The sequence below is a fragment of the Martes martes genome (genome assembly GCF_963455335.1).
Source record: "Martes martes genome assembly, chromosome: 5".
Lineage (NCBI taxonomy): Eukaryota > Metazoa > Chordata > Mammalia > Carnivora > Mustelidae > Martes > Martes martes.
Window position 1 is genome coordinate 91,037,820 of NC_137892.1, and position 14,908 is coordinate 91,052,727.

Here is a 14,908-nt window from a genome sequence, read left to right on the forward strand (position 1 = left end):
TTTGTCCTGAAGCTTTTTATCTCTCCTTCTATTTTCAGTGATAGGCTAGCTGGATATAGTATTCTTGGCTGTATATTTTTCTCATTTAGTGCTCTGAATGTATCACGCCAGTTCTTTCTGGCCTGCCAGGTCTCTGTGGATAAGTCTGCTGCCAATCTAATATTTCTACCATTGTATGTTATAGGGTTCTTATTCTGGGCTCTTTCTGGATTTTCTCTTTGTCACTAAGACTTGTAAGTTTAACTATTAGATGATGGGGTTTGGATCTATTTTTATTGATTTTGAGGGGGTTCTCTGTGCCTCCTGGATTTTGATGCTTGTTCCCTTTGCCATATTAGGAAAATTCTCTACTATAATTTGCCTCCAATATACCTTCTGCCCCTCTCTTTCTTTCTTCTTTTTCTGGGATCCCAATTATTCTTTTTTTTTTTTTGAGAAGAATAACATTGCAGGTATCATATTTATAGGTTTTAAATTATATTAATCCAAACAGTATGGCACTGGAATATAGGCAGACATATAGATCTACAGAACAAAATTAACCAGAAATAAACCCATGGATATAGGGTCAACTAATTTTCAGGAAGGATGCTGAGAATGCACAATGAGGAAAGGATAATCTTTAACAGTGTTGAGAAAAATGTATAGTCACATGAAAAATAATGAAATTGGTTTTATCTTACACAATACATAAAAATGAACTCAAAATATGCTAAGGAATTAAATAGAAGTGAAACTATAAATCTCATAGGAAAAATAAACATAGTTAAAATGCTCCTCAACAATGGTCTTGCAAACAATTTTTTAAAAAATTTCTTTTCAGCGTAACAGTATTCATTGTTTTTGCACCACACCCAGTGCTCCATGCAATATGTGCCCTCCTTAAAACCCACCACCTGGATCCGCCAACCTCCCACCCCCTGCCCCTTCAAAACCCTCAGGTTGTTTTTCAGAGTCCATAGTCTCTCATGGTTCACCTCCCCTTCCAATTTCCCTCAACTCCCTTCTCCTCTCCATCTCCCCATGTCCTCCATGTTATTTGTTATACTCCACAAATAAGTGAAACCATATGATAATTGACTCTCTCTGCTTGACTTATTTCACTCAGCATAATCTCTTCCAGTCTCGTCCATGTTGCTATAAAAGTTGGGTATTCATCCTTTCTGATAGAGACATAATACTCCATAGTATATATGGACCACATCTTCCTTATCCATTCATGGGATCCCAATTATTCTAATATTGTTTTGTCTTATGGTATCATTTATCTCTTGAATTCTCCCTTCCTGGTCCGGTAGTTGTCTCTCTTTTGCTCAGCTTCTTTATTTTCCATCATTTGGTCTTCTATATCACTAATTATCTCTTCTGCTTTATTTATCCTAGCAGTCAGAGCCTCGGTTTTTTAATGCACCTCATTAATAGCTTTTAAAATTTCAACTTGGTTAGATTTTAGTTCTTTCATATCTCCAGTAAGGGCTTTTATCTCTCCAGACAGGGTTTCTCTAATATCTTCCATCCCTTTTTTTGAGCCCAGCTAGCACCTTGGAATCATCGTTCTGAACTCTAGTTCTGCCATATTACCAATGTCTGTATTGATTAGGTCCCTAGCCATTGGTACTGCCTCTTCTTTTTTTCGTGGTGAGTTTTTATGCCTTGTCATTTTATCCAGATAAGAATATATGAATGAGAGGATAAAATACTAAAAGGGTGGCAAAGACCCCAGGAAAATGTATGCTAATCAAATCAGAAGAGATCCAAAACTGGGTGGAGAAGAAAGGGGTAAAATAAAAAAAATTTAAAAAATTAAATAAATAATAAAATAAAATAAAATAAATAAATAATTCATAAAAATAAATAAATAAATATATAAAAATAAATAAAATAAAAAATTAAATAAAAAAATTAAAAAATTATATATATTATATATAATATAAAAGTTTATATTTTATATATGTAATATAAAAATTATATATATAATTTTTTAATTTTATATGTATACATATATATATGTGTGTGTGTGTGTGTGTGTGTGTGTGTGTGTATATATGACTGGTGTATGGAACAGAGCCACCCACTTGATTTTGGGTGTATTTTGGTCTCTTAGAAGAAATTACCTCCCAAAACTTTAAGGAAAGAAAAAAAAAATACACACACACACACAAATAAGGGTTGGAATATGACTTCAAAGATGAAAATTTTTAAAAAAATTCTAAAAAAGGAATTGATAAATTGGTAGAAAAAAAAAAAAAGAGGAGGGATTGTGCTCCGGCTGGAGAGTAGAAGAAAGCCGTATGCTAGATTAGAGTATATTTTGATCTATTAGAAGAAATTATATCCCAAAATTTTTTAGGAAAAACAAAAAAAACCCTAGGTGTTACAAAAAGTAAGCTTAAATACAAGGGATAAAATATTACTATTACAATGAAGGTTTAAAAAGATTTTTTTAAAAAAGATTTTATTTATTTGACAGAGACCACAAGTAGGCAGAGAGGCAGGAAGAGACAGAGAGAGGGGAAACCAGGTTCCCCACTGAGCAGAGAGCCCGATGCGGGGCTTGATCCCAGAACCCTGAGATCATGACCTGAGCCAAAGGCAGAGGCTTTTACCCACTGAGCCACCCAGGCACCCCTAAAAAGATTTTTTTTTGAGAAAGGTATTGTGAAGATAAACTAGTTAAAAAAACGCTAAAAGAGTAAAGAGGAAAAGTTTAAAAAAATAGAATAAGAAAAAAATAAACTTATAAAAAATTTAACTTTGCAAGAGTAAAAGGTAGTGGGGAAAAAGCCATGAATTCTATGCGTTGCTTTCCTCTAGCTCTGGAGTTTGGCTGTTCTCCTTGATCAGTGAGCTTGGTCTTGGCTGGATGTTCCTGCTGATCTTCTGTGGGAGGGGCCTGTTGCAGTGATTCTCAAATGTCTTTGTCCAAGGTGGAATTGCACCGCCCTTGCTAGGGACTGGGTTAAGTAACCTGCTCAGGTTTGCTCTTGGAGCTTTTGTTCCCTGAACGCTTTCCATACTGCTTTGGAGGACAGGAATGAAAATGGCAGCCTCCCAATCTCTGGCCCAGAGGAGCTGAGAGCTCGGGGACCCACTCCTCAGTGCTCCCTCAGAGATAAGCAGTCAATCACTCCTGTCTCTCTGGTCTCTGGGTGCACTCCGAGCTCACTGGGCCTGTGACAGAGCGTTTCTATCTCTGGCACATGGCCCTGTTTGGAGTCTCCAAACCTAGTGGATTCCTGCCGCACTGCTTCTCCAGGAGCAGGAAGGTGAGTCTCCTCAGATCTGCCACTTGTGGGGTCCCTGCTCAAAGAGCAGTGGTCCGACTATGCCTTGGCTCACAGTTTAAGGTAACCCGATCTGAAAGCTCTCTTCAGCTCCGTCTTTGCAGCCGGCTTCCCTGCTCTGATACCTGGCAGCTCTGCCACACTCAGACACCTCCAATCTTTCTGTTACCCCATGGGACTTGAGACCACATTCCCTGCGAGGGCTCCACCCCCGCTTAGCCTCTGGAGCAATGTCCCTTAGTGGAGCAGAATTCTAAACTTTCTGATTTTGTGCCCCACTGCTGTGCTGCTTGCCAGGAAATGGCCCCTCCCGCCGTGGTTTATCTTCCCACTGCTTTGGATTCACTTCTCAGCACATCCTACCTTTCAGAAAGTGGTCAATTTTCTGTTCCTAGAATTGCTGCTCTTCTTCTCTTATATCTCCTGTTGAGTTTGTATGTGTTCGGAATGGTTTGATACCTATCTAGCTGAACTCTTGGGATCTGATATTGTTTCAGTCTGCTACTCCTCCAACATCTTGCCTCTCTCTTCTTAAGGACCTTCTCATCGATTACAGTTACATTCAGAAGTATTGAGGGCTAAGGTTTCAACATATGAACTTTTGGGAGGGGACACGATTAAATCCATACCAGAACCCTAACTATAAAAAGAGACTCTTGGATGTCATAGGAGGTTGATTAAAAAAAAAATTGGAGGTGCTGCTTTCTGGAAATATAGGTTATCATAGTTTTCCCTTTCTTCCCCAGCTCATCCTTTTCCCTTTCCTTTCCCATTCTTTTTCTTTTTCTAGGTATAACTTAGGTACAGTAAAATATACCTAAAATATACCTTCGTTAGTAAGATGTAGGAGTTGTGTAACCACCACATGCAGTTAGGTTTCTGTAATCAAACTTGCAAGAGGGATGGAAAGCAAATGTCTAAATTTCAGTTATATTTTAAATTTTTGTTTTGTTTTGGAAGGCTGAGATACTGGTAAACAAGGTAAAACAAAGGAACAAACTCAGGCAGTAATCTGAAAGGTAAAGAAGGAAAAAAAATTTTTTTCTTCTTGAATGATCTGAAGGGTAGGAAACTGCTTCATTTAAGTGTTTACATAATACTCCGTATTCACTGTGCCCACCTTTACCAAGCTAATCTCCAAAAAGAATCTAATCTCCCAATTATCTTGCATTTATCCTGGCTTCCTAAATGTCTCTTAAACATGCTTGTGTCACCTCCCATCATCTCCTAAACCCCTTCTATATGTAAGCGCTTTTTAAAAAAATATTTATTGATTTACTAGAAAGAGAGAGAAAGAGAGCATGTGCATACTCTTGAGTGCTTTTTTTCCCCTGTACTGAGCCACCCGGGTACCCCAGGAAACTGGCATTTTTTATATAGTTCAGAGCCCCTATATGTAAGGTTTTTTTTTTTTTTTTAATTTTTTTAAAAGATTTTATTTATTTATTCGACAGAGAGAAATCACAAGTAGGCAGAGAGGCAGGCAGAGAGAGAGAGAGTAGGAAGCAGGCTCCCTGCTGAGCAGAGAGCCCGATGTGGGGCTCGATCCCAGGACCCTGAGATCATGACCTGAGCCGAAGGCAGAGGCTTTAACCCACTGAGCCACCCAGGCGCCCCTATATGTAAGGTTTTTAATCAGACATATGCCTCTGTGACGCTTTCCTAGTCTGTAGAAATTAAACCCATAAAGGATTGCCAATTAAGTGGTATGGAAAATTTTAAAAAAAACAATATAGAAGAAAACTGTTGGTTTGGGATTTATAGTTTGTATGAGAAAATAACTTATGGTTTAATCAGTTTCCTTCGGAAGTTCATCTTTTACTGTTATAACACTTTTTCTGTTTTTTTTTAGAGCGAGGGGTGGGAAGGGCAGGAGGAGAGGGAGAGAGAAAATTTTAAGCATGCCCAGCGTGAAGCCCTAGCCAGGGCTCAATCACACAACCCTGAGATCAGGACCTGAGCTTAAATGGGGTCTGATGCTTAACTGCGCCACCTAGGTGCCCCTAAAATTAAAATACTTATCTTAATGTCTTCTCTCTCATGTCAGGTGTAATCTTGGGCATAGTGAAAAATAGTGCCCTATAAATATCCCATATCACCTTAAACAGCTATGTTTATCATCTCACCCAGCTCCCTCCAAAATAGTTTCCTTAGTTTTGTAGTTCTTTCAGGCTACAATTTTAGTGTTCCAGATTTCAAACACTGGAATACTTTTGTTTTCCTCATTCTGTATCATCAGCCGTTAGCAAATTCTGACATACTTGAATTTTGAGGGTTTTTTTTTTTCTGTAACAGAAAGGTAATAGTGCCCTACTGTCCTCCTTTAATAGGGAGCCCACTGACTACAATCATGCTGTGTGTATCTTTCTTGTTATCTGCTTCTCCCCCCTAGAATGTAAGCTCTATGAGGCCAGAGAGTTTTGTCTGTTCTTTATTGCCATATTCCCAGCACCTGGTATATTTGTTGGTTGAATTGAGCAGTTAGTATGTAGCAGCACTGTGTTTACATACAGAATTTCATTTAATTTTTACCACAGTTGGGAGGTGTTCAGTTATTTTGAGTTTCACATAATAAAACTGGCTAAGTTTTTAAAAAAGGTTAAGTGACTTGCTCAAAGTCATACAATGATCACACAATTAGTAGGTGGTAATACCAGACTCTAGTTTGTTCTCAAGCCATGAAGCTTTATCTATATGCCTTTGAACTAATTTTGACTACTACCTAAATTTCAAGGCATTCCGTAATGTCCAAGACTCTAAACCTATATTACCCATTATTTTCTATCAAAAACCTCTTGCTCCAAACTAGTCTACTTTACTGTCCCTGGAACCTTATGTGGTTTTTGTTTCCTATTTTCCTCATGTAAAGTCCCTTTAGAAATTTTATCTAGCCTTTGAATCAGAGATTGAGGGCATGTGCTGCCTCTTTCGCCATTCAATCCTGAATACTCCAGGATGCAGTGACGAACACCTCATCTTCAGTATTTACCACGTCCCGCTCCTTGCATCTTGTTTGGCACACAAAGGTTCAGTAAGTGGAAGCCGATCTAACTTGCTTGCATTTGCACCTGAGTGAGGGTCGGTAAGGCACTTACCAGCGCTGCATGCTATTTATGTATAATGTCTTTGTGTTTAACTCTTTCGGTCCCCGGTTTGTTATAAAATGCTTTTAAAAAAAGGTAACTTGTTGGGAAGGAAGCAACGCGTAGGTAACGTAAACCTATAAAAGGATGTGTTCCCTTTAGTTAAATGAAAATGCCAGCTGTCGGGAGTGCGCGAGGGGAGGCTGAGGGGCGTCGGGAAGGGCTTCACGGATGGCCACAGGGTGGCGGGGGCTCTCGCGCCACGCCTCGGTCGGAAATCGGAAGCGCTTGTGGCACACCGCCGCCCTTCACCTGGCCTCGGACTCGCTTTTGCTCAGGGCCACGTGCCAGTGTTTTAGTTTAACTGCACGTCGGGCCCCCTGTAAACGGTTAGTAACCGCCTTTCCCGACCAGGTCTCTACCCTCCATCTTTGTGGGGACGGGGGGCGCGGAGAGGATGCCAGGTGTAGCGGCCCGGCTGAATCGCGGCGGGTAAACCCAGACCCCTAACCCCAACAGTCAAGTTTTCAAAAGGCCCGCGCGTGGGGCCCCAGGCCGCATCCGTTGGGAACGGCCCCCAGCGCGCCCCCGCTCAACCCCCGCCCCCCACCAACCCCAGGGAGGTGGGTAAGGCATCTGGGTAGCAGGCAGGTTCTGCACACAGGGAGCGCCGGAGCCAGCGCGCACCGGGGAGCGCGCCCGTCCAGCGGCGGCCGAAAACGGAAGTGGGCGCGAGCGGATCGCAGTGATTGGCTGAACCCACATGTCTCTCAAGGGGCTGGCGCGAACGCCACTGCGGAGTTGGGCGAGGGGATACGGCAAGGGGAGGGGGCAACACACTGGGAACAGCCGCGGGGCTGGGAAGAAATGAATTGCGGAGGTTCGCGGAGAGCAAGGAGAGTCCCTGGTCAGCGAACATGGGGGAGCCAGGGTGTGAAGGCGGGGCTGTAGAGGCGGTGGCGGGAGCAGTGCAGGCCGAGGGCTTGAATCGACCGCGGAGGGCGGGGAGTCCGTGACCGAGAGCGGCGCTGCGGCGCGGTAGGCGGGACTAGGGAGAGCGACGCAGGGATTGGCGGGCAGCGCTGGGCTGCCGTACGTCGGCGGTGACGCACGCCTCGGGGAGGGTGCGCGCGCGTTCAGCGGCCTCTTTGTGTGGTGCCCAGATAGGGGAGCGGAGGTGGCGGTGGCGATAGCGGTGGTGTTGGTTGTCTTCCAGTCTCCTCGGCTCGCCCTCTAGCCGGCACCTTTCCCCTTCCCTTCCCCTTCCTTTTTTCCTCCTTCCCTCCCCTTCCCTTCTTCCCTTCCCCGTCGGTGACCGGCGGTGGCGGCTCCAGCAGCGGCTGGGCCCAAGCTGTGAAGAGGCCTTAGCCATCGATAACGGCGACGGCGAAACCTCGGAGCTCGCAGGGCGGGGGGAAGGCCCGGGCCGTGGAGATGGAGAATTCCCAGTTGTGTAAGCTATTCATCGGCGGCCTCAATGTGCAGACGAGTGAGTCGGGCCTTCGCGGCCACTTTGAGGCCTTTGGGACTCTGACGGACTGCGTGGTGGTGGTGAACCCCCAGACCAAACGCTCCCGTTGCTTCGGCTTCGTGACCTACTCCAATGTGGAGGAGGCCGATGCCGCCATGGCCGCCTCGCCCCATGCCGTGGACGGCAACACGGTGGAGCTGAAGCGGGCGGTGTCCCGAGAGGATTCGGCGCGGCCCGGTGCCCACGCCAAGGTTAAGAAGCTCTTTGTCGGGGGCTTAAAGGGAGACGTGGCCGAGGGCGACCTAATCGAGCATTTCTCGCAGTTTGGCACGGTGGAAAAGGCCGAAATTATTGCCGACAAGCAGTCGGGCAAGAAGCGTGGCTTCGGCTTCGTGTATTTTCAGAATCACGACGCGGCAGACAAGGCCGCGGTTGTCAAGTTCCATCCGATCCAGGGCCATCGCGTGGAAGTGAAGAAGGCCGTCCCCAAGGAGGATATCCACTCCGGTGGGGGTGGAGGCGGGTCCCGGTCCTCCCGGGGCGGCCGGGGTGGCCGGGGTCGCGGCGGTGGTCGAGACCAGAACGGCCTGTCTAAAGGCGGCGGTGGCGGTTACAACAGCTACGGTGGTTACGGCGGCGGCGGTGGCGGCGGAGGCGGTGGCTACAATGCCTACGGAGGCGGCGGAGGCGGTTCGTCCTACGGGGGAAGCGACTACGGTAACGGCTTCGGCGGCTTCGGCAGCTACAGCCAGCACCAGTCCTCCTATGGGCCTATGAAGGGAGGCGGCGGCGGCGGTGGCGGTGGCAGCAGCTGGGGCGGTCGCAGTAACAGTGGACCTTACAGAGGCGGCTATGGCGGTGGGGGTGGTTATGGAGGCAGCTCCTTTTAAAAAAAAAAAAGAAAAAATCTAAAAATGCCTGGGAGTGGCTATAGGGGTAGCTCTTTTCAACAACCCAGCTAGGGTCAACTCCTACGTTCCTTCCTCTCCCACCGCCTTCCCCATTTTGCCCTTGGGGGAGCCGCTTCTAAGGCTGCTTATCCTTGGGGGTGTTGCCCTATTTGCCTGCCACCTCTCTTGTCTCTCCCTCCGAAGATGGACTTGGCCTCACATACACATTTTTGTGTTACAGTCATTGATGGACTCTATTTTTTTATTATTACTTGGACCTTGGTCGTTTTTATACTAGCAAAATGTCTTGTTTTAATTTGTGTTTTTTGGGGGGGAGGGAGTGAACTTGCTGATTCTGTAGCAAAACCTGGGCGGGGGTTGGGGTGGGGGGGTAGTTTACTTTGTTGTAAGGACTTGATATCTGGCTACAGCGTTTTCTATGAAATCTACTTGGATTCCATGCCTGAAATTTGGAAGCATATGTACAAAAATCATTTTTACGTTTTATTTTTAATAAATCATTGTGTTTGACCGTATATGTCTAACATTTTTTTTCTAGGATCCATTCCTTACCGTTTTAAGGGATATTAGTTTAAAATTTTTCGTGTTCATTCTTAATTCTTGATGTGTACTTAGAGAAACTTTCAAAAGGTCCTTTGGTGGGTTGTTTTTTTTTTTTTTCTGTTGCCTTTCTAGTGACGTGTTAAATTTTATCCCTTACAGGAAAAACTTTTGCAGTGGTGGATGTAGCTTTTTAAAATCTTTAAAGTTTCTGTGCATCCATCTCTTGTACCAAGCGATTTGCTTATCATCTTGACATGGTTGGTCACTTCTTTCTATGAGAATTTACTTCAAAGTATGTACTGTGTAGTTTGAAAAGAAATAGTTTGTGTTAAGCATGTGTTTTCATTCATATAAACTGTTTAAAAATTTTCAGATGGCCTAGTTTCATCCCTCTTACTGGTTTGTCTGTAATGAATGGTTACAAATAAGGGTTATATTTTACCCTTAAACTAAATGCATTTTTGTATTTTCAGAGCAGGTTGAAACGTTTTTTCCTATAGCTGAATTGTTGTCCTCTTGGAAATCCTTCCCCCAACCTTTGTAGCACCATCTACTGGCAGAATGGCAGTATATCTGCAAAACAATTTGTTTAAAAAACTTGTTTAGGATAATTGCATCAGATTTAGAAGTTTTGCCATCAAAAATCTGTGCAGACTTTGGTTACACATTTACTTGTAACTGAGATGGGCTTTATGGGAATGTAGTTAACAGTCCATATCACAATTACCCTTTCTACACGAGATTTGAAAATGTAAATTGCTATGCATAGCTTGGGCGATGGCCCCAAATTGCTATGACAACTAATGAACCAGCTACATGTACTGGTGTCTTAGGTGCAAGTTGTAAAGCAAAATATTTGTGTATTCTGCTTGGTTAACAAATGTATATTTGTAGCCCTTTCATGCAGTAGAATTCAAGTTGTTGTTTATAAAAAACAAAACAAAACAATGATATAGGAGAAAATTGCCTTCCTGGATAGAAATATAGAATAGCAACGTTTATGGATATCACAAATAAAGAATTCAATTCTTTACATGATTGAGTGAGAGTATGTATAACCTGGTGGGTGTGTTCAGAATACTTATGGTATAGTACACTTGATTTAATGTTATGGTAAAACTTTTTACTTGAATATTACATTCAAAAGCCCAGATGTATAGTAAGAAGCTTTCTGAAGGGGAGGTTAATGGGCTTTAAAGTAAAAGATTATTTTAGCATTGACTTTGTCTTAGTTCTTGCTACTGTATATTTCTTAATATCTAATTTGTGCCAAATTTTTTATCTTAATTGCTGGGGCTTTCATTTCAAGAGATAGGAAGAAAGGTCAAGATTGTGAGGCTAGATTAGGACTGCTCAGTAGTCGTTTTGACAAAGAATAGCTGATGCTTGGTACAGATAACTTGAGTATACCTCTATGACAGATGGAATAGATGTTTTTTGCACATTGAATAAATGTAATCAAATCTTGCTCTTAAGTGGTTCTACAGCTCTTTAAATTTATTTTTTAGTTTAGTGAAACATAATACATGGGGGCTTCTTCATTTGGTAGTTTAGTCCCATTTTTTGAGTGCCTCTAAGGTACAGAAAATGATATGCTTAAAGTTTTCATTGTAATTATTACTCTGTTTGCCTTTTATTCAGCTTTAGCGGGAAGATCCAATTCTTCTGGATCAGTTGGAATAGTCCCCTTTTTGGAGGGTTTCCAAAGTCTGATAAGGTTATTGTTATTTTGTATTCCCAACATAGTGACTTCTAAAACGTAAAATGAATGATGTAGAAGGATTACCTGTTAATTAGAAAAGCAACTCAAGGTGCTGTTCATTTATATTAACACTTCATTGTTGTGCATTTACCTTTATAGATTTTCTGTGATCTGGACTGGTATTCAGTGAAGGCAAAAGCATAGTGATATTTAGTCTTTCTGGAATTGCTCTTGTCAATTTTTATAGAAGTATTTTTTATATGTAGGTTTTTTTTTTTTTTTTCTTTTGGGGGCCGCCAGTTGAATTTTTTAAGTCCTTTCACCTATGAGAACTATCTGAACATTATTACTTAAAATTTAAGAATTCATAAGAGGGTATGGTACAGAATCTAGTCAGTACTGAATAGAATTTTATGCCATGCTTGAATCTAATTTGAAAGATTATCAAAATCAAAACCATTTTTTTGTTTTGCTCTTATGAAGAGCTTTTACATTTACAGGATTTTTAGTATAAATTCAGTGGTAATTATTAGTTGAACATGTTTTGAAAGGTATTTAAAGATTGATGGTAGTTTTAAATCTTGAGCTTGCAAATGGTTAATGTTTATAGGGATAAGTATAGGATGATATGTTTCTTCCAATAACTTAGTGCTTTTGAACATGATTTTTTAAATATGCCTCAAAATAAATTTTTGCATTTAAGCAGGGTTAAAGGGTTTGAGGATACTTGAAAATTTAGTATTGATTATTCCCCTCAAAACCAGAAGTGACAGTGTCACTTAATTTGTAGGCTTCTTTAAGTGTTTGCTTTTCTCAAATTTGAGAATTTGCGTTCTGTTAAATTTTATGTGCCTGTATCTTTGCTGATTGAAAGTGGAACTTTGGATGTTGGATTGATTTGAGTAAAACTGCAACTAGACAGTGGATTTTACCTAGAAAGATAACATTTGGGTAAGTCTCCCCTATTTTAACCAACTTAATGAGTGTAAGATTGTGATTACTGGGAAAAATGCCTTCCATTCTGTTTCAGAAGGTCTTATTTCGTTTCCATCTGAAACAGGGCAACAAAAATTGCCTCTAAACCAGAGTAGGACAGTGCTTTTTCCTTAATGTCTCCTTGCAGGTTATTTTGATGTGCCTTTGTTTCATGCTTTCTATTAAAAGTGAAAATACATTGTAAGATTTTTTTTCAATAAAAAATCCCTTGAAAGAATAGGTAAAGCCTAAGAAACGTATTTTCTGCAATACAGTATGTTATTTAAAAAGTTGTTATGTTGCATATCATTTAGACTGTCACAGAAAACGCCATTATTACTACTAGGAAATAGAAAATACAAAAATCTTATTGAGTCTTGGGGCTGGTGTATTTTAAAAATAAATTTACTAATGTTAAATAACTGGTTATAAATAAAAATAAATGAAAAGTGAGTAAATATTCTACCAATATGACTAAATCCTCTTCTCAAGGGTAATCGTTAATAAGTTTATATTCTCCTAGCTCTTCTTGGTATGCACCTAAGTTAATTTTTTAAAAATAAGATTATATAGTTTTGCATTTTTAATGTATGTCAATAACATTCTCATATAAAGACAAATACACCTTTCTGTTTATATAGTTGACCCTTGAACACAGTGGGGGTTGGGGCAATGACCCTCCCCCAATGCAGTTTAAAATCTGTGTGTAAGTTTTGACTCTCCCAAAACTTAACTACTAATCCTGTCAGCTGGATGGATGTTTTAGCTATAACATAGTCAGTTAGCACATATTTTGTATGTTATAGGTATCATATATTCTTCTAATAAAGTAAGCTAGAGAGAAGATAATTATTAAACTAATAAGAGAAAATGGTATTTATAGTATTGTACTGCATTTATAGAAAAAGATCACTAAGTGGACCTGTGTAGTTCAAACCTGTGTTGTTTGAGGGCCAACTGTAAATGTTTCATAGTATAGTTGTCCTATAAGTGAAAATATTCTTTTTGATGGAATGAGGTTTTTTCTCTTGATTGGTGAGTAATGTGATCATTATCCTTGCAGATATGTTCTTGCGGATCACGTGTACTTAATTGATTAGATGGTTAACTCATAGTTAAATGTGGTAGACAGAATGCAGCAGTTTTGTGGTTTCAGAAGTATTTTTCAGTTCTTCGTATACATACCGAGAAAAGTACATACTCAATTGCAGCTTGTTAAAGCCTTAGGGTAATTTCAGTGAAAACATTTTAGAGAAAATTTTCAAAGCTAGATTATACATGATAGAACAGTTAATGGCCTTATCATTTCAGGAACATCCTGAACATATTCAGGAACATATGATGGCTACACACTATCACTTAGGACATTTCATTACTGTCTGAAATAAAGGTTCCCCTGCTGCCTTGTGCAAGGTATTCTGTACATCATTTATTGTAGTCCTCAGTAACTGTATGAGGAGATCCTATTATCTGTTCTGTATTAGCTACAGGCTTACCTAGTGTAAGTAATTTTCTTAAGATCATGGAGCTGCTGAGAACAAGAAATAGGAATCTTCTGCTTATTGTTTTAAAAAATGGTAAAGGTTAAAAAAATTTTTCTCCTGTTTTCTCGCAGTGCCCAGAGATAACCTTTGTTAACAATTTGTCTTCTAGATCTTTTTCTTTGGTAGGATAGGTAGATACATATGCATATATATGAATTTTAACATCAAAGATATTCTGTATTTATACATACATCTTATATAACCATATGGTGTACTATAGCATAGATGCACATGATTTATTGATTAGCATATTTCTAGTTTTCTGTTTTTAATTTAAGACTTTTGCAGGCTTTGTGTTGCCATTTACAACATATAAAAGAGGAAAAAAGTCAAGTACAGGAGCCTGACTGAAGCTATTGGTTATATTAGTGTATGGATAGTTCTCTGAGAAATCTACTAGAGTCCTACAAGGATTTTTCTGATATTTAGTCATTTTTCCCTCCCACCTTTCCTTAAATGAGAGTTGATTAAAGAATATTTAATGTATCTACATTAAAAACATGCCTTTATATTCTGAAGGGACTATACATCAAATTCTGGAAATGTATAACAATAGGCAGTTTATTATTTTCTAGTTTATTCTACTTAAAACTTGTACCATCATATTTCAGGTGTGTGAATAGAGGTTTTTCACTGTGGAAATTGCTTTTAAGTTGAATTAAGTGAATTACTAAATACTTCCTCAAGAAGCTCTTGAGAAAACAGAGAAAATAACCTGGAAAGTGTATGCTGGGAGAGGTTTACTCTGGATCAGAGGTGGGCAATACCCAAAATCTAAATTTCCAGTTGAAACATGGATTCAGATCTTACTATTTAACCTTGGTAAGTCAACTTATTTTTCTTAGACTAATTTTTCCTGTGGTGTGAAAGACTTGAATTGCTTCGATCCTTTCTAATTTGATACTGTTAGTTCTTAGTCCTATTTGGTAATTAATTCAGTAACAGCCTTCAAGAGGAAACCCTGGCACTAATTTTTATAATTCTTTAAACAATTTATTGAGCATGACTTAGCTAAATGTAGTAAATAAGGATGAGCCCTTGCTCACAAGGTTCCCACTGTTTAGTTTGGGTGGTGAGAATTTAAACAACATAGAGTATGGGCATTTTACTCAGACATGCATATGAACAGTAGGGGTGACTTTCTGTGTGGATCAAGAGAAACTTTAGAGAAGAGACATTGCACTAGCGTTGACATTTAGAATAGGTGGATGAGGTGGCTAAGGCCATTCCACAGTTTTTTGGTTTTGTTTTTGTTTTTTAAGATTTTATTTTTTATTTGAGAAAGCATGAGAGAGAGAGCACAGGCAGGCTGGAGGGGCAGAGGGAGAGGGAGAAGTGGGCTCCCTGCTCAGCCCCCGACATGGGTCTCGATCCCAGCACCCCAGGATCATGACC

The 14,908-nt window shown here is 40.5% G+C and overlaps 1 protein-coding gene across 1 annotated transcript; it reads left to right on the top strand.

Moving 5' to 3' along the window:
• The first annotated feature begins 7,346 nt into the window (after window positions 1-7,346).
• Window positions 7,347-12,207, top strand: HNRNPA0 (heterogeneous nuclear ribonucleoprotein A0). The gene has a single exon (XM_080803733.1). The coding sequence runs from the start codon at window positions 7,802-7,804 to the stop codon at window positions 8,726-8,728; it is 927 nt and encodes a 308-aa protein (XP_080659859.1). The 5' UTR covers window positions 7,347-7,801; the 3' UTR covers window positions 8,729-12,207.
• The last annotated feature ends 2,701 nt before the right edge of the window (window positions 12,208-14,908 follow it).